Source organism: Hyperolius riggenbachi, chromosome 5 (assembly GCF_040937935.1).
Source record: "Hyperolius riggenbachi isolate aHypRig1 chromosome 5, aHypRig1.pri, whole genome shotgun sequence".
In the NCBI taxonomy this organism is placed as follows: Eukaryota; Metazoa; Chordata; class Amphibia; order Anura; family Hyperoliidae; genus Hyperolius; species Hyperolius riggenbachi.
The window spans coordinates 161,357,001-161,376,633 of NC_090650.1; the positions used below are offsets into that span (position 1 = coordinate 161,357,001).

General features: G+C 47.4%; 1 protein-coding gene across 5 annotated transcripts in view; it reads right to left on the minus strand.

Annotated features, from left to right (window-relative positions):
* AMPH (amphiphysin) overlaps window positions 1–19,633 on the minus strand; it is a 1,183,179-nt gene that overhangs the window by 449,780 nt on the left and 713,766 nt on the right. For 3 of the 5 annotated variants that reach the window (XM_068236417.1, XM_068236416.1, XM_068236418.1), the window contains 2 exons: window positions 8,059–8,085; window positions 6,532–7,902 (listed from right to left, as the gene is read on the minus strand). The exons of 1 other annotated variant lie outside the window; for it this stretch is intronic. In XM_068236417.1, the coding sequence (XP_068092518.1) occupies window positions 6,532–7,902; window positions 8,059–8,085 (1,398 nt within the window). The remainder of the gene's footprint in view (window positions 1–6,531; window positions 7,903–8,058; window positions 8,086–19,633) is intronic. One more of the 5 variants, XM_068236419.1, reaches the window with a different exon arrangement.

A 19,633-nucleotide genomic window follows, 5' to 3' on the forward strand; every position in this document is an offset into this window, starting at 1 on the left:
CCAATAAAAATTAATTTCCGCTAACTTTTGACAAAAAATAAAATCTTCTATGAACTCGTCATACACCTAACAGAATACCTTGGGGTGTCTTTTTTTTCTAAAATGGGGTCACTTGTGGGGTTCCTATACCGCCCTGGCATTTTACAGGCCCAAAACTGTGAGTAGTCTGGAAACCAAATGTCTCAAAATGACTGTTCAGGGATATAAGCATCTGCAAATTTTGATGACAGGTGGTCTATGAGGGGGCGAATTTTGTGGAACCGGTCATAAGCAGGGTGGCCTTTTAGATGACAGGTTGTATTGGGCCTGATCTGATGGATAGGAGTGCTAGGGGGGTGACAGGAGGTGATTGATGGGTGTCTCAGGGGGTGGTTAGAGGGGAAAATAGATGCAATCAATGCACTGGGGAGGTGATCGGAAGGGGGTCTGAGGGTTTGGCCGAGTGATCAGGAGCCCACACGGGGCAAATTGGGGCCTGATCTGATGGGTAGGTGTGCTAGGGGGTGACAGGAGGTGATTGATGGGTGTCTCAAGGTGTGATTAGAGGGGGGAATAGATGCAAGCAATGCACTGGCGAGGTGATCAGGGCTGGGGTCTGAGGGCATTCTGAGGGTGTGGGCGGGTGATTGAGTGCCCTAGGGGCAGATAGGGGTCTAATCTGATAGGTAGCAGTGACAGGGGGTGATTGATGGGTAATTAGTGGGTGTTTAGGGTAGAGAATAGATGGAAACACTGCGCTTGGGTGGTAATCTGATGTCGGATCTGCGGGCGATCTATTGGTGTGGGTGGGTGATCAGTTTGCCCGCAAGGGGCAGGTTAGGGGCTGATTGATGGGTGGCAGTGACAGCGGGTGATTGATGGGTGGCAGTGACAGGGGGTGATTGATGGGTGGCAGTGACAGGGGGTGATTGATGGGTGATTGATAGGTGATTGACAGGTAATCAGTGGGTTATTACAGGGGAGAACAGATGTAAATATTGCACTGGCGAATTGATAAGGGGGGGTCTGAGGGCAATCTGAGCGTGTAGGCGGGCGATTGGGTGCCCGCAAGGGGCAGATTAGGGTCTGATCTGATGGGTAACAGTGACAGGTGGTGATAGGGGGTGATTGATGGGTGATTGATGGGTAATTAGTGGGTGTTTAGAGGAGAGAATAGATGGAAACACTGCGCTTGGGTGGTGATCTGATGTCGGATCTGCGGGCGATCTATTGGTGTGGGTGGGTGATCAGTTTGCCCGCAAGGGGCAGGTTAGGGGCTGATTGTTGGGTGGCAGTGACAGGGGGTGATTGATGGGTGATAGGTGATTGGCAGGTGATTGACAGGTGATCAGTGGGTTATTACAGGGAAGGACAGATGTAAATATTGCACTGGCGAATTGATAAGGGGGGGTCTGAGGGCAATCTGAGCGTGTAGGTGGGCGATTGGGTGCCCGCAAGGGGCAGATTAGGGTCTGATCTGATGGGTAACAGTGACAGGTGGTGATAGGGGGTGATTGATGGGTGATTGATGGGTAATTAGTGGGTGTTTAGAGGAGAGAATAGATGGAAACACTGCGCTTGGGTGGTGATCTGATGTCGGATCTGCGGGCGATCTATTGGTGTGGGTGGGTGATCAGATTGCCCGCAAGGTGCAGGTTAGGGGCTGATTGTTGGGTGGCAGTGACAGGGGGTGATTGATGGGTGATAGGTGATTGGCAGGTGATTGACAGGTGATCAGTGGGTTATTACAGGGAAGGACAGATGTAATTAATGCACTGGCGAATTGATAAGGGGGGGGGGGGTCAGAGGGCAATCTGAGCGTGTGGGCGGGTGATTGGGTGCCCGCAAGGGGCAGATTAGGGTCTGATCTGATGGGTAACAGTGACAGGTGGTGATAGGGGGTGATTGATGGGTGATTGATGGGTAATTAGTGGGTGTTTAGAGGAGAGAATAGATGGAAACACTGCGCTTGGGTGGTGATCTGATGTCGGATCTGCGGCGATCTATTGGTGTGGGTGGGTGATCAGATTGCCCGCAAGGTGCAGGTTAGGGGCTGATTGTTGGGTGGCAGTGACAGGGGGTGATTGATGGGTGATAGGTGATTGGCAGGTGATTGACAGGTGATAAGTGGGTTATTACAGGGAAGGACAGATGTAATTAATGCACTGGCGAATTGATAAGGGGGGGGGGGGTCAGAGGGCAATCTGAGCGTGTGGGCGGGTGATTGGGTGCCCGCAAGGGGCAGATTAGGGTCTGATCTGATAGGTAAAAGTGACAGGTGGTGATAGGGGGTGATTGATGGGTGATTGATGGGTAATTAGTGGGTGTTTAGAGAAGATAACAGATGTAAACGATACATTTGGGAGGTAATCTGACGGCGGGTTTGCGGGCGATCTAATGGTGTGGGTGGGTGATCAGATTGCCCGCAAGGGGCAGGTTAGGGGCTGATTGATGGGTGGCAGTGACAGGGGGTGACAGGGGGTGATTGATGGGTGATAGGTGATTGGCAGGTGATTGACAGGTGATCAGTGGGTTATTACAGGGAAGAACAGATGTAATTAATGCACTGGCGAATTGATAAGGGGGGGTCTGAGGGCAATCTGAGCGTGTAGGCGGGTGATTGGGTGCCCGCAAGGGGCAGATTAGGGTCTGATCTGATAGGTAACAGTGACAGGTGGTGATAGGGGGTGATTGATGGGTAATTAGTGGGTGTTTAGAGGAGAGAATAGATGTAAACAATGGATTTGGGAGGTGATCTGATGTCGGATCTGTGGGCGATCTACTGGTGTGGGGGGGTGATCAGATTGCCCGCAAGGGGCAGGTTAGGGGCTGATTGATGGGTGGCAGTGACAGGGGGTGATTGACGGGTGATTGACGGGTGATTGACAGGTGATTGACAGGTGATTGACAGGTGATCAGGGGGATAGATGCATACAGTAAACAGGGGGGGGGTGGTCTGGGGAGAATCTGAGGGGTGGGGGGTGATCAGGAGGGGGCAGGGAGCAGGGGGGGGGGATAAAAAAAATAGCGTTGACAGATAGTGACAGGGAGTGATTGATGGGTGATTAGGGGGGTGATTGGGTGCAAACAGGGGTCTGGGGGGTGGGCAGGGGGGGGTCTGATGGGTGCTGTGGGCGATCTGGGGCAGGGGGGGAGAAATCAGTGTGCTTGGGTGCAGACTAGGGTGGCTGCAGCCTGCCCTGGTGGTCCCTCGGACACTGGGATCACCAGGGCAGGAGGCAGCCTGTATAATACACTTTGTAAACATTACAAAGTGTATTATACACTTTGTATGCGGCGATCGCGGGGTTAACATCCCGCCGGCGCTTCCGTATAGCCGGCGGGATGTTGCGGCGAGCGGAGCGGTGACAGGCGCCGGCGGAGGATCGCGTCACGGATGACGCGATCGCTCCGCCCATGCCCTTAAATGGACCGCCGCCTCTGTGGGTGAGCCGGTCCTTAAGGGCTCCACTTCCCGGCCGCCTCTGTGCGTTAGGCGGTCGGGAAGTGGTTAAAATAAGATATACCATGTTACGGTGTTATGTTCCATGTTAAAATGGGAGAGAGAGTAAGAGGGAGAGCGCAATTCTTAAAAAAAAAAAAAAAAAAAAAAAAAAACTCAGAGCAAAAACGACTTCCTTTAGGAAAGAACTCTGAGTGGAAAGGGCTAAACACTGCTCAAAATCCACTAAGGCATTCATGCAGAGGAACAAGTACAATGTTCTGGAATGGCCATCTCTGTCCCCAGACCTGAATATAACTGAAAATCTGTGGTCTGAGTTAAAGAGTCCATGCTCGGAAGCCATCAAACCTGAATGAACTAGAGATGTTTTGTAAAGAGGAATGGTCCTAAATACCTTCAACCAGAATCCAGACTATCGTTGGAATCTACAGGAAGTGTTTAGAGGCTGTAATTTCTGCAAAAGGAGGATCTACTAAATGTTGATTTCATTTAATTTTTGTAATGCCCAAATGTATGCATCTGCCTAATTTTGTTTAAACAATTATTGCACATTTTCTGTAAATCCAATAAACTTAATTTCCCTTCTCAAATATCACTTTGTGTGTCTCCTATATGATATATTTGACATTTTTTATCGTAACAACCAACGATTTACACAGGAAAATCATGACATTTAAAAAGGTTGGCCAAACTTTCGCATCCCACTGAAGGTGCCCCCAGTGTAGGTAGCCAGGTATAGTTGTCCATAGTATAGGTAGCCAGGTATAGTTGCTACCAGTATAGTTAACCAATATAGTTGCCCCAGTATAGGTAGCCATTATAGGTGCCCCCAGTATAGGTAGCCAGTATAGTTGTCTTAGTATAAGTAGCCAGTTATAGTCGCCCTCAGTATATGTTAGCCAGGTAGGTGCCCCCAGTATAGGTAGCCAGTATAGTTGCCCCAGTATAGGTTAGCAAGGCAGGTGGCCCTTGCCCCCAGTATAGGTAGCTAGGTATAGTTGACCCAGACTAGGTAGCCAGTATAGTTGGCCCCAGTATAAGTAGCCAGTATAGTTGCTCACAGTATTGCTTAGCCAAGTATAGTTACCCACAGTATAGGCTAGTCAGGTAGGTGCCCCTGGTAGATAGCCAGCCTATCCTACTTTCCCTGCCCACCTCCTCCAGGATAGCAGGTCCATCAAGGTCCCCCTCCTCACTACTATAGACCTCAGATCAGTAAGCAACCCACAGCACCGCACTGAAAAAAGGAGAGTGTCTCCCGCCGTTCACTGTGAAAGGAGTGGTTCCCCTGGTAATGGCACATATACAGGAAGTAGGTACTTCCTGTAAATGCACCGCTACCGCAGGAGACACTTTCCTCCTTTCAATGCAGCGCTGCGGGTCGACACTGATCTGAGGTCTTGTGTAGTAGCCAGGGGGCCTCCAGGTGAACAGCCAGGTGGCTAAAGGGGGCGGTATGTAGGCTGGTGGCGGCAGGCCAGGCACACACTTCACTTTCTGTTTGTGCCTGGAGCCGCCCCCACACTTTTGCCACCTGAGGATATAGTCTCACTTGGCATCATGGGCGGCCCGTGTCTGGCTGGAGGTTCTATAGAGGTGTCTGAGTTTGCCTTTAGTTTCTTAGTAAGGTTATGGTTGCTGCATGAGCCCTGGGACAATCTTATGTGAGTTAGGCCAAGTTCACAGTGGGACGTTAAAGTCGCACGTCAAAACAGCGTTTAACGCAGAATAACTCATTGCAATGAAAAATCAATACCCCGTTCACAGTGCACACGTTGCGTTGGTGTCTAACGCTGCATGTTAAGTAAAAGTACTGCATGCTGTGCGTTATACATGGTATTAGCTGCGTTGGACTGTTTGCACATGCTCAGTAATGACTTGGAAGCATACTTTTCCATGCCTGTATTTTTTACTGTATCTGCTGTATGCGACGGTAACGCTGCGTTGCGACTTTTTGGGTGCATTGTGTTGGAAGTTTGCGGTGCGACTTGAACGTCGCATCAAAATGCAACGTCCCACTGTGAATCCAGCCTCAATGTCTGCTGTATTTTTTAATGGCAAGATTTCATACTGCTATAGTTTTGAATATCCATTATGCTGGTCTACCCGTTTCAGTTTCTAACTTGGACCCCTAGGTTGACCCTTGTTCTGTTGTTTATTTGGATGCATGTGAGACTTATTATTGTTAATGTTTGTACAATTTGTATTTGATAATGTTGCATAGTTACCTTGTACAATGTTTTTTTTTCTTTTTTTAACTGACATATCCAGTGTCATTGTATCGCTTCGTACCTACTTGCCAATGAGTCTCAATAAACTGACTGAATAATAAAAAAAAAAAAATATATATATATATATACATATGTATATATATATATATATGTGTATATATATATATATATATATATATACATATATATTATGTGTATGTATATATATATATATATATATATATATATATAGACAGAGAGAGAGAGAGAGAAAGCATCAGAGCTTCTTACTTGTGGAAGCCTTGCTGCTGATGGGAAATGGGGGGTTCTTTTTAAAATTAAAATATGTTTAAAACTAAATAGGTGAATTTCAAAAAGTGTTAAAACATGTATTTAATTATTTGCTCATCTGTAGTATGCAGGAGAGGGTCCATGACCATTAATGATGTTTACTCTATTCTAATCTAATCTTTTTTTTAAGTAGGAGGGCTTTTTGGTTCCTTTTATCCCCCTATACATTCCTAGTAGTTTGGGTCACCCTGAGCTGCTTGGTTACTCTGTTGCACTGGTCCAAGCCCTATCTCATACAGCCTTATCAATCCCTGCCATGTACTGATGAGGACCAAAAGTCTGAAACAGGTTGTCTACATGTGGGTTGTGTGGCTGTGTAATATTTAAAGCTATATGCTTGCTATACACCAGCGGTTCTGGATGCTTGCTTGGCTTACCAAGGGCGACAAGGGATAATCTGCATATTCAGTAGTAGTGCATTGTGGGTAACCACAAATGTTCACTTATAGCTGAATTATTGCAGATTCCCTTCTGTTTTAAGAAGGCAAATACACCAAGCTAATCTACAGACTAAGAAAATTCAGATACCTCCTCTTTGCGATGTTCTAATTCCTGGTAGATGAATCCATATCTCCGGTTAGCAATTTCATCTTCAGATAAATCTGAGTTGTTGGCTTCATTGTCTCTTGGGTTAGTAGGGCACTCACTACTAGCAAATTTGGAATTTCTCAAACAAGAAGTGGCTTGATGACTATAATCTATGTCCTGGTAATTACTGCAAGTCTGATTCATGGCCATACTTTGCAAGATAACATTCTCTTTATTGTGTTCTACATAAGTGCTGGTTTCTGAATTCCAGGCTAAGTTTTGGTCACCCATGCTGAATTCATGCATTTTGCATTCTTTTAGATAAAATCTGTCCCGTGAATCTGTTGTACAACTTGGATCCCAGTTTTGTGGCCAAATTGCATCCTTGTCTAAGTCAAAATATTCATTAAGTCCAGTTCCTGATAAAATAACATCTGTATTAACCAATGCATATCCTTCTTGGAGTACAAGTTGCCTACTTGTATTACCATAAGAAAGAGCACCTCTGTATACATTGACTGTTTCATCTGATTCTTGAATGTCTATATTGCAGTTTCCAGGGTTTTTTTTCCAAGGTTCAAACACATTTTGGTTATCATCCCCAAAACTATTTAAAACTGAAATGTTTGTACTTGTATCTTCATTAACATACCCTTCTACTGGAATTTGATAAGCAGGCAAACATGTTGTCTCATGTACTTCAGCAAGTGTCAGCATATGTCTTACTTGTACATTAATCACTATATCTGTCTGACAATCTGCATGTATTGATTCTTCTCCTGTACTGGCATCTGATGATATGCATCTTCTTTGGACCATTTCATCTAGTAGAGCTGTATTTTCTGCACCAGCATTTGTGTCATTATTATAATTAGTACCCCTATCTTTTAAAAGACAATCTAGTTGTTTAACCTCATTGGCTTGGACTGTAAAGAAAATATGTTCTTGACTTTTATTACAGAGAGTCATGCTTTTTTTTAACTCCTTATCACATGGATTAAGAAGTGTCAGCATACTATTTTCATTTTCATAGTCCTTGTCTTCTTGGCCATGAGTATCTTCAAAGACACTATCATCACTTATGTTCTGAAATGAGGTTGCATCTGTCGACTGCTTATCTTCCATATTCTCTTCACTAAACTCTGATAAGAAGACCTCTTTTTCACAAGCAAAATCTGTCTGACCACCCAAAGAAATTATATTTGAATCTTCATTATCATTTGGTGCTTCCTGCCTGTCTCTTTTACTGTGATGATCTAATCTAGCCAAAGCTATATAATTTTGTGCTGTGCTCTTTTCTTCTGCTAACCCACAAGCCGGGATGTTGGCATGAGTCAGAATACATAATGACAAACGTTTTGAAGAGTTAGGCTTCATGCAGACAAAAAGGAAAGGAAAAAGGTAAGATGAATGATGAAAAACATAAAAATCCAAGTTAAAATAATATGAAATATATGAATCTAAATGTAGAGGACAAATTGAGGGTAACATAGCATGCTGTTTAAACACATTTCACATCATACTTACAGGGGGATGTACTAGCTCGTTGTTAGTCTGAAGAAATGAAAAGAAATGTAAATAGAGCAGGAAATATATATTCACCATACATCTATTTTGTAAAATATACTAATATACTACCATGTTTTAACCATTTCAGTCCTATAAACAACTGCAATAGCAACATAAGCAGGGCTGTGGAGTCGGTCCAAAAATCCACCGACTCCGACTCCTCAGTTTAGGATTCCACCGACTCCAACTCCTCGACTCCGACTCCTCTAATTTGCATATTACAATCTTGTTGATTGAAAGTATGTAACATGAAATTCGTCTCTTAACCACCCTGGCGTTCTATTAAGATCGCCAGGGTGGCGGCACAGCAGTATTTTTTTTTTTAAACCGTGTAGCTAGCCTAGCGCTAGCTACATGATTCCCCCCTAACGGCGGCGTCTTACTCACCTTTCCGATCGCTTCCGGCGCATTAGCCCATCCGGAAATTTAGTTCTGAACGGGATTTCTTGGAGGGCTTCCCCCATCGTCATGGTAACGATCGTGATGACATCATCGACGTCGTGACGTCATCGGGAGTCCCGATCCACCCCGCAGCGCTGCCTGGCACTGATTGGTCAGGCTGCGCAGGGGTCTCGGGAGGGGGGGGGGGCTTACGCGACGGGTAGCGGCGCATCGGCGGGTAGCGGCGCATCGGCGGCGATCGTCCCCCACACGCAGCTAGCAAAGTGCTAGCTGCGTGTTTAAAAAAAAAATTGTTAAAATCGGCCCAGCAGGGCCTGAGCGGCTCCATCTAGCGGTCATGGACGAGCTGAGCTCGTCCATACCGCTAAGAAGGTTAACTGCCAACGCTTAGGAATTTTAAAAGACAACTGAAGTGAGAAGGATATGGAGACTGCCATATTTATTCCCTTTAGTCATAGACTAAAACTAGTCCTTGGTAAGAGTACTTGTAAAAGGTACAGACCGGAACAAAGAACATCTATCAGGCCATAGGCAATATAACTGTGGGTACATATAAGAGTGATGTGCAGGTACTCTGCAGGGGAATAAGAAGATTCTTCCTCTATTACACATTCTTCATGCACAATCTGAACCAGGTTTATGTGTGATAGACAACACCTCTGTGTTCAATGTGCACAACATTCTCAGTGGATTCCCTGCAGCTCTGTGGAGAGTGCATATGTAGAGTATAGTACTACTGTGTAACAAAGTAAACCTGAGACAAATGAAATTAAAGTTTTATACATACCTGGGGCTTCCTCCAGCCCCCTTCAGGCTAATCAGCCCCTCGCTGTCCTCCTCCACCACCTGGATCTTCTGCTATGAGTCCAGGTACTTGAGCCAGTCTGGCGTAGTGCGCATGCAAACACTCCGCCGCCAGGAGCGTACTACACCTGCGCAGCACTGTTGCGCAGGTGCAGAGAGCTCCTGGCTGTGGAAGCGGCATGCGGCCGGACTGCGCTGACTGGCTGAATTACCAGGACTCATAGCAGAAGATCCAGGTGGTAGAGGTGGACAGCAAGGGACTGATTAGCCTGAAGGGGCTGGAAGAAGCCCCAGGTATGTATACAACTTTTATTTTCATCCTTCTCAGGTACCATTTAATTTGTAGTCACCAAACCAAATATTAACAACATATCAAATTATTTGATTTCATGAGCAAAGAGAGTGTGTACATTTGCATAAATCAGAATCAACGCAGAATTATTTCCATCTCATTGACCATCTCTATTAGTGACACGGCTACACATCAGGCATTATACTTACAGCATAGATGTTATTTCGTATAAATGTTACGGCCAGAACCCGAAGTTTGGCCACTTCTAGTTCTGGCCGGCCACTTCGGGTTCTGGCCGGCCAATGCGCGAAGTGGCCGCTGCGCTGCGGCCAATGTTAGAAATGGAATGATTCCTCTGACATTAATGTATCTTCTTGCCGCAGCGCAGCGGCCAAACGTATAACAACTTAGTTCATTTAATGCAATTCAGCCGGCGGCAATGTGACAATTCAAGCCGCCGGCTTTTTCTCTGCCTCTCTCTCCTCCTCTTATGGGCAGCAGGCGGGGACACGCGTCTCCCCGGGAGTCGTTCGTCGCACCAGGAAAGCAGAGCGGGGAGGCTGCAGGCATCGCTTCTGCCAGCACCCGCTCTGCAAGAACGGCAGGATTCCCCTGCCGCGACGAACGACTCCGGGGGGGACACTCGTGTCCCCGCCCGGCTGTCCATAGGAGAGAGCGAGAGAGGCCGCCGGCTGAATTGCATTAAATGAACTAAGTTGTTATACGTTTGGCCGCTGCGCTGCGGCCAGAAGATACATTAATGTCAGAGGAATCATTCCATTTCTAACATTGGCCGCAGCGCAGCGGCCACTTCGCGCATTGGCCGGCCAGAACCCGAAGTGGCCGGCCAGAACTAGAAGTGGCCAAACTTCGGGTTCTGGCCGTAACATATATAAGAGATTCCTGTGTACAGATCATATAAACTGTCACAATCAGATATGTATATCTGACTTTAAAAATACGCAGACTGCTTTATTGAAGCAGCACAAGTAACTCATTTTAATTGGTTTATTTCATTTTTGTGAACTAAGCACAGCTATTACTGTATGTACAGTATAAATTACTTATGATGACTATTATCTGAGAAATAGAACATTTTATCATATTTTCTATTTTAATTACAGTTTAAATTCATTAGGAGACGGAGTCGGAGTCGGTGCATTCTTTCCCGACTCCGACTCCAGGCACTCAAAATTGCCCCGACTCCACGACTCTGACTCCACAGCCCTGAACATAAGTGCACCTTCTATTTTTTACTGAATACAGAAGTGGTTTCAGTGGTTATATAAGGCAAGAGTGAAAAAGTAAAATTAAGTGTGTGTGCGTGTGTCTGGACTTCTTACACCTTGAATACAAATCAAATGCCACTATGCACTAATCCCTAATCTAAACACATTAAATGCAAACTGATACACATGAACATGAATGCAGCTAGCCACTAGTGGACTTACATTTATGTACAGCAGGAGGAAATTATTTATTTATTGTATTTATAAAGCGCCAACATATTACACAGCGTTGGACATTAGTTTAGGTTACAGACAATATTTAGGGGTGACATACAGCAATATGAGAATACAGGAATACAAGAAAAACCAGATCACACAGCACAGTATGAGTACAAGGTAATGCTTAGTCACTGGATGGGAGCATGGAGATTAGGCAAGACGAGTTCACTGAGATCCATAGGATGGGTGTACGGTAATGGAGGTGCGTGAACAGGTAGGAGACACAAGGAGGAGGACCCTGCCCGAAGGCTTACAATCTAGAGGGAGAGGTATGGACATGGAAGGTAGGGAACCAGAGTTCAGCTGTGGGTTTAGAGCACTAGTTAGGGGTGGTAGGCCAGAGTGAAAAGGTGAGTTTTGAAGACCTTCCTGAAGATGTTGAATGAGGGGGCTGCCCGAATGGGGAGAGGTGGGAAGTTCCATAGTGTTGGAGCAGCTCTTGAGAAGTCCTGGAGGCGTGCATGGGACTGGGTAATGCGGGGGGAGACCGGTCAGGTGAAGTTCTTTGGAGGAGCGGAGTGAGCGGCTAGGTGTGTACCTCTGCGTAAGATTGGAAATGTAGGTTGGACAGGTTTTGTGGACAGATTTGTAGGTCAGACACAGTATCTTGAATCTGGACTGGATAGGAAGCCAGTGGAGGGATTCACAAAGGGGAGCTGCCATGGTGAAGCGATGGGAGGAGAGGATAATTCTGGCTGCCGCATTCATGATGGACTGCAGCGGGCAGCACTTTCAAATATAGGCTGCACTCGAATTAACTAGCTGAGTAGATGTGCAGAGTCATTTATTGTCAAACAACTGTGTTTACTCTTTTAAAAACATAATCACTACACAAACTACCCAAATGACTCTGATCAAAAGCTAACATGGTGATTTAGCTTGACAACATGTACACAACTTGACATAAACGGGTTTTAATGGCTATTAAGGGTAACCATTTTCCCCTGTGATCTGTTTGCTTATAATTAATGGATGTGTATAAAAGGTCAATGAGCTTCTGGACTCCAGACTAGTGGTGTGTGCACCGAGTACATAGCTACGCGTAAACAAAATTTGAATTAGATAGCGCTGCAAGCGGCAGAGGGGGGTTAAATTACCTATGCTGACTATAGCAATGAATTCCACACGCGGTCCACGTAACTCCACTACTTCCTGCTTCCAGGTTTGAAGGAGGAAGTAGTGGAGTTACGTGGACCGCAGGTGGAATGCAACGGCTATAGGTAGCGGCATAGGTAAGTTAACCCTCCTTTGCTGCGGGCAGAACGATCTAATTTAAGTTTTGAATAGGAATTGCCACGAACTCCTAGCTGCTCATAGCGCACACCACTACTTCTGACAGACCCTTCCATTCTTCATCCAGTGCTGCAGTGATTTTTTTGGATTCTAAGTCATGGGGAAAGCAAAACAAATGTCAAAGGATCTGCAGGATTGGTAGATGAAATCTATAAAAAGGAAAGGGATATAAAAAATATCCATGGAATTGTGAATGCGAATTAGCAGTGTTCAATCTCTAATTAAAGAGCAACTGTCGTGAAAATCTTAAAATTTAAAACACATACAAATAAGAAGTACATTTCTTCCTGAGTAAAATGAGCCATAAATTACCTTTCTCCTATGTTGCTGTCACTTACAGTAGGTAGTAGAAATCTGACATTACCGACAGATTCTGGGCTAGTCCATCCCTCCATAGAGGATTATCAGCAGGGCCTTTATTCTTTATAAATACACACCCTGAAAATGTTTTATACAAAGATGCTGGATGGCTCCCTGCTTGCTGCACACTATATTGGCAGTTTTACGGAGCAACTGCCATTGACTAACTGCTTTTAAAAGTAAAGAAAACCCTAAGAACCCCCCTATGAGAAGATGAGCTAGTCCAAAATATGTCGGTAATGTCAGATTTCTACTACTTACTGTAAGTGACAGCAACATAGAAGAAAAGTAATTTATGGCTCATTTTACTCAGGAAGAAATGTACTTCTTATTTGTATGTGTTTTAAATTTTAAGATTTTCACGACAGTTCCTCTTTAAGAAGTGGAAAATGATGGGTTCTATTGAAACCAAACCACGGTCAGATAGACCAACTGAAATTTCAGCCACAATTGCCAGAAAAGTTGTTCAGGATGCAAGGAAAAACCCATAAATAACTTCAGAAATACAGGATTCTCTGAAAAAAATGTGGTGTGGCAGTTTCAAGATGCACAATAAGGAGGCACTTGAAGACAGATGGATTGCATAGTCGAATTGCCAGAAGAAAGCCATAACTACGCAGCTGCCAGAAGAAAGCCATAACTACGCAACTGCCACAAATTATCCATAGTACTTACATATTAAGAGCATTTGAGAGCTTTTTGTTAAAGTTCTATTTTCTTCACCTACCAAGATCTAACCATTTTTGGAAAGCTAAAAGTCCTGGCTTTATTGTGCGCCAGGTCCCAAATCAGTGTAATGCTCCATTCTCAAGTTAGGTGGTTCTGAATGAGGGATGTCCCATGCACTTGACTGCAGGGAGCAGCCAAGTGCCCGGGACAAGTGCATAGCTTTCAGAATCAGAATCAGAATCAATTTATTTTTCGCCAAGTAAGTTTGCACCTACAAGGAATTTGTCTTGGCAGTTGCTTAACAAACAAAAACAATACAAGGACAGACAGTGTGTATATTACAAGTCAAGGACATTGTAAGTATGGTGGCAGTAAGCAATGTGAGAATTGTTTATTTTCAGTTCTGTGCTGATTACTTTCAAGTCCTAGCAGCTCTAACGTGGTTCAGCATTAAGTATGGCTACCGCTTGAGGAAAAAGCTGTTCCTGTGTCTGGAGGTTTTGGTAGCGATTGACCGGAATCTTACTCCTGAAGGCATGCGCTAAAGCTATGTTAAGATGTCATTGATGCTTTTGGGAACAGAACAAAGCTCCGGGCAATACCGGTCTGTCATTGCCAACATGAATGCCATGGCGTTCAGCTGAGGCAATGTTCCATCTCAGCCAGGTTCTGGCATGTAGCTCTGCCAGCTGTGAACCAAAACCCAGCTAATACGAGATTCCAGTGAATCTTATTTAACATGCAATGTGTTTGGCCATTCTGACTTTTAAGCATTAATGTTTTTTATGTACACCAGCGATGCACTTTAACTAAATCTAGGATATTGCTGCCGATTAGCTGTTAAATAGTAATCAAAACAAGTCCATGGTAAGAGTACATGTAGAGGGAGCAGACAGGAACAAAGAACATAGATCAGGCCCTAGGCAATCTAACTGTACATGTAAGAGTGATGTGCAGTTGCTCTGCAACAGAACGATGGAGATTCTTCCTCTTACACATTCTACACACGGTCTGCACCAATATTTAGTGAGTGTACTGCTATTATCTAACTATTCTGTTTTTTCGGCCTTGTCCCTGCCTGTGAGCTTGGGCTCACTGATCATACCTCACAAATCTTGCGGGGGGACCTGGTAATTGGGGCCTTTCACGTGAGTGTAAAGGCGCGTACACACGCCTGATTCCTTCAAACAACGGTTCGTCTGACCCGCCCGCGGTGCGGCCATTCTGCCGACAGTTTCCCCGTGTGTACAGTGTGTCAGCAGGCTGATTTTGACTGATCCGCTCGGCGCCTTAAGATATGAATGCCATGGCATCCCCACTAGCCCAGCATCATCGTCTGCCAAGCCTCAGCATCCCCGCTAGCCAGCTCAGTATCAACTGCCAGCCAGACCACAACTTCACCGACAGCCAGGCCACAGCATCATCACCAGCCAGGCCACAGCATTACCACCAGCCAACCTACGACATCACCGCTATTCCAGCATCACTACCAGCAAGGCAACAGCATCAACGCCAGCCTAGTATCATTGGCTGCCAGGCATCAGCATCAACTGCCAGCCAGGCCACAGCATCTTCGCCAGTCCAGCATCACCACCCGCCAGGCGTACCTATGAATCGGCCACCGGAAGTCTTGGGCGCAGGATAAAGCCTATATACAGCTTACCCTACTCCTGCACAAGTCCTGGCAGCATTAATTACTATTCCCCCTCCATACCAATCAGTGGCGCCTCTAGCCATTTTGTCACTCCAGGCGAGAAAACCTGTGGCGCCCCCATGAAAATAATCATGATGCGGCAGTGTTCCACCAGAAAATAATCGTAATGTGGCAGTGTTTCACCAGAATTTACACTTATTGCAGCAGCGTTTCATCAGAACATGCATGTAAATACGGCAGCATTTCACCAGAAAGTATGCAATACAGGCAGCATTTCACCAGAAAATACATGTAATGTGGGCATCGTTTCACCAGAAAATACTCATAGGCAGTGCTCCTCTCCCCCCTACCCTCCCCCCCCCCTTCTCAATTGTTCCTTTAACAGCCCTGATACCTGCCTGCACCTATAAGAAAAAAAACATTGCAGAAGGCCTCCCTCCAGCACGCAGTAGCTCCCCCAATGATCTTTGTGCAGCAACTCCGGCTTCAAAACTCCCACACTGACAGGCAGAGCAGGGCTACGGGAAAATGGAGCCCAGAGCCCTGCACTGGAAACACAAACAGTCTCCAGTGCAGTGCTTCTGACGCCATTTTCCCATAGCCCTGCTCTGCCTGCCGGAACCCACAGACTCCACAGGCTGTAGAAGTGAGCTCACTGGCTTAGACACCTCAAGCCAGTTCAACACCTATGGACACACCATCTGGTGGTGGGGGGGGGGGGGGGTGTGGCCACGGTACCCCCCATGTACTGTCCCGGAACAGCACTCGTGAATGCCTGGTTGGTCTGGTGGACCAAGCGCCTCTGCAAGAGAGTCAGGCATAAAGGGGGACAAAAGGAGTCACAAAGGAGGACAGAAGGAGTCACAGGGGGACTAAAGGAGCCACACAGAGGGACAGAAAGAGGAACAATGGGGGACAGAAGGAGGCACAGGGGGACTGAAGAAGGCACACATGGGGGACATAGGGAGGCCAAGGGGGACATAAGGAGGCACAAGGGGACAGAAGGAGGCACACAGGGGGACAGAATGAGGCAGAACGAGGGAGAGAATGAGACACAAAGGAGGACAGAAGGAGGTACACAGAGGGACAGCAAGAGGTACAGGGGGACAGAAGAAGGCATGAGGGCCAGAAGGAGGCACAAAAGAGGACAGAAGGTAGCACAGGGGGACTGAAGGAGGCACCCAGGGGGACAGAAGGAGGCACAAGGTGGGGAAGAAGGAGGTGGGGACAGAGGTGGGGACAGAGTAAGGCACAAAGGGGGACAAAAGGAAGCACAGGAGGAAAGAAGGAGGCGCAGGGGGACAGAAGGAGACACACAGGGGACAGAAGGAGGCACAAAGGGGACAGAAGAAGGCACAAGGGGGGACAGAAATAAGAACAAGGGGGAACGAAAGGAGGCAAAAATTAATCAGTAAATTTATCAGTTAAGGTATCAGGAAAAATACTCAGAAGACATTGTTTAGGGTCACATAAAACTGGGCATCCCATGTGGTAATTCAAAAATTTCTTTCACTTGTTGCCAATACAGGTCAACATTCGGGCAGGCCCACATTAGGTGGAAAAAGGTGTCGGGTGCACTGATACATTTGGGACAGTGAGTGGGTGTTCCAGGAAGCCCCATTTTTACGGGCATGCGATACGTGCAACCGCCCGGGGCGCCGAATTGTGCAGCAGGAGGGGGGTGTAGCAGTGGGAGGAGTGGACAGAGCAGTTATAACTCACCTTCTTCAGCCGATCCCCCGCAGCTTCAATGTCTTTCCTCTCCCGGCGTCTGTTGCATGGTAACAGCGCCCCCTGTGATGACGTACCACATGTCATCACAGGGAGCATTGTTACTAATGAGACAGATGCCGGGAAAGGAAGGACATTGAAGCTGTGCGGGATCGGCGGTGGAAGGTGAGTTATAACTGCTATGTCCGCTCTCCCTCCGCACATATCTATCTAACCTATACTGCGGGAACCTACCGATCTAACCTATACTGCAGGAACCCACCTATCTAACCTATACTGCGGGAACCTACCTATCTAACCTATACTGCGGGAACCTACCTATCTAACCTATACCGGGGAATCTACCTATCTAACCTTTACTGGGGGAACATACCTATCTAACCTATACTGCGGGAACCTACCTATCTAACCTGTACTGCGGGAACCTACCTGTCTACACTATACTGCGGGAACCTACCTATCTAACCTATACTGCGGGAACCTACCTATCTAACCTATACTGGGGGAACCTACCTATCTAACCTATACTGTGGGAACCTACCTAGCTAACCTATACTGCAGACACCTACCTATCTAACCTATAGTGCACTCACCTACCTATTTTACCTATACTGCACTAACCTACCTATCTAACCCATACTGCATACACCTATCTAACCTATACTGGCACTTACCTATCTAACCTATACTGCAGGCACATACCTATCTAACCTATACTGGCACCTACCTATGTAACCTATACTGCAGGCACCTACCTATCTAACCTATACTGCACTCACCTACCTATCTAATCTATACTGCAGGCCCCTACCTATCTAACTTATACTGCAGGCAACCTACCTATCTAACCTATACTGGGGGCACCTACCTATCTAACCCATACTGGTGGCAACTATACAGGCATGGGCGTAGGGCCCGTGGTGGCAGAGGTCGCCGTTGCGACCGGGCCTAGCCCCTGAAGAGGCGGGGGGGGGGGGGGCCCGGGGGCTGTGTGTTGGAAGCAGGGGCAGCACCACGCCCCGCCGCAAGTTACTTCACACAAGGACTGTCTGGACAGGAGGAGGGCCTGGCTCTGACTGTCACTCACCACCAGCGATCACTGATCGCCGATCAGTCACCGCCCCGCCGGCCCGGGTCATATACATCCATGCTGGCTGGCAGCCATGAGCGAGAGCGGCCTGCAAGGGTACGCATTGATGGCGTATAAATTTGTGTCACGTGACGACGTCCGGCGTCATGTGACACTTGCAGCGTGCTCCCCTCGCCTGGCCCGCCTGCTCAGGCAGCTTCAGCAAGTTGCCGCTGAAGCAAAGCTATTCACACCCACCCAGGCACCCACGGACAGCACATGAAACGTACCACCACCAGCCAGGCCTGAGGCCTTCCCACCACCAGCCAAGTCTGAGCTGCCCTGTGGCCCCCAGTCCACAACCACCAGCCAGGCCTGAGCTGCCCTGTGGCCCCCAGTCCACAACCACCAGCCAGGCCTGAGCTGCCCTGGGGGGCCCCAGCCCACCACCACCAGCCAGGCCTGAGGCCTTTCCACCACCAGCCAGGCCTGAGCTGCCCTGGGGCCCCCAGCCCACCACCACCAGCCAGGCCTGAGCTGCCCTGGGGGCTCCCCAGCCTACCACCACCAGCCAGGCCTGAGCTGTCCTGGGGCCCCCAGCCCACCACCACCAGCCCAGCCTGAGGCCTTCCCACCACCAGCCAGGCCTGAGCTGCCCTGTGGCCCCCAGCCCACCACCACCAGCCAGGCCTGAGCTGCCCAGGGGGGGCCCCAGCCCACCACCACCAGCCAGGCCTGAGGCCTTCCCACCACCAGCCAGACCTGAGCTGCCCTGGGGGCTCCCCAGCCCACCACCACCAGCCAGGCCTGAGCTGCCCTGGGGGGCCCCAGCCCACCACCAAAAGCCATGCCTGAGGCCTTCCCACCACCAGCCAGATCTGAGCTGCCCTGGGGGCTCCCCAGCCCACCACCACCAGCGAGGCCTGAGGCCTCCAGACCACCACCAGCCAGGCCTGAGGTGCCCCTGGGGGCCCCAGACCACCATCACTAGCCTGACTACATATACTGGGGACAGCTATATGCCTGGCTACATATACTGGGGACATCTATACACCTGGCTACCTAAACTGGGGACACTGGCTGTCTGTCATTATGTGCATTTACTGGGGAAACGCAGTCTGTCATTATGTGCATTAACTGTTGGAAATCTGTCTCTTATGTGCATTTACTGGGGAAATGCAGTCAGTCATTATGTGCATTAACTGGTGAAACGCTGTCTCTTATGTGCATTTAGTGGTGAAAGGCTGTCTGTCATTACGTGCATTTACTGGTGAAAAGCTGTCTCTTATGTGCATTTACTGGGGAAAGGCTGTCTGTCATTACATGCATTTACTGGGGAAACACTGTCTGTCATTATGTGCATTAACTGGTGAAAAGCTGTCTCTTATGTACATTTACTGGTGAAAGGCAGTCCCTTATGTGCATTTACTGGTGAAATGGAGAATGAGAAGTAACAGAGGCGCCAATTTAGAGTAAAATATTTAAAAACAATTTAAAAGGAGGGGGGTTGGTGGTTACCACCCTCAAGTATAAAGTGACCAGCCAATGAGTCTTATATAAGTAGACAATATAATTTATTTTAGAATCTCCAGGCAAGCAACGCGTTTCACGGGTCAAAAGCCCGCTTCATCAGGCAATCAATTTTGGAGATACACACGACTGTGTCATTCAAAAGTGAAGCGCCAACTGTTAACCGCTAACAGTTGGCGCTTCACTTTTGAATGACACAGTCGTGTGTATCTCCAAAATTG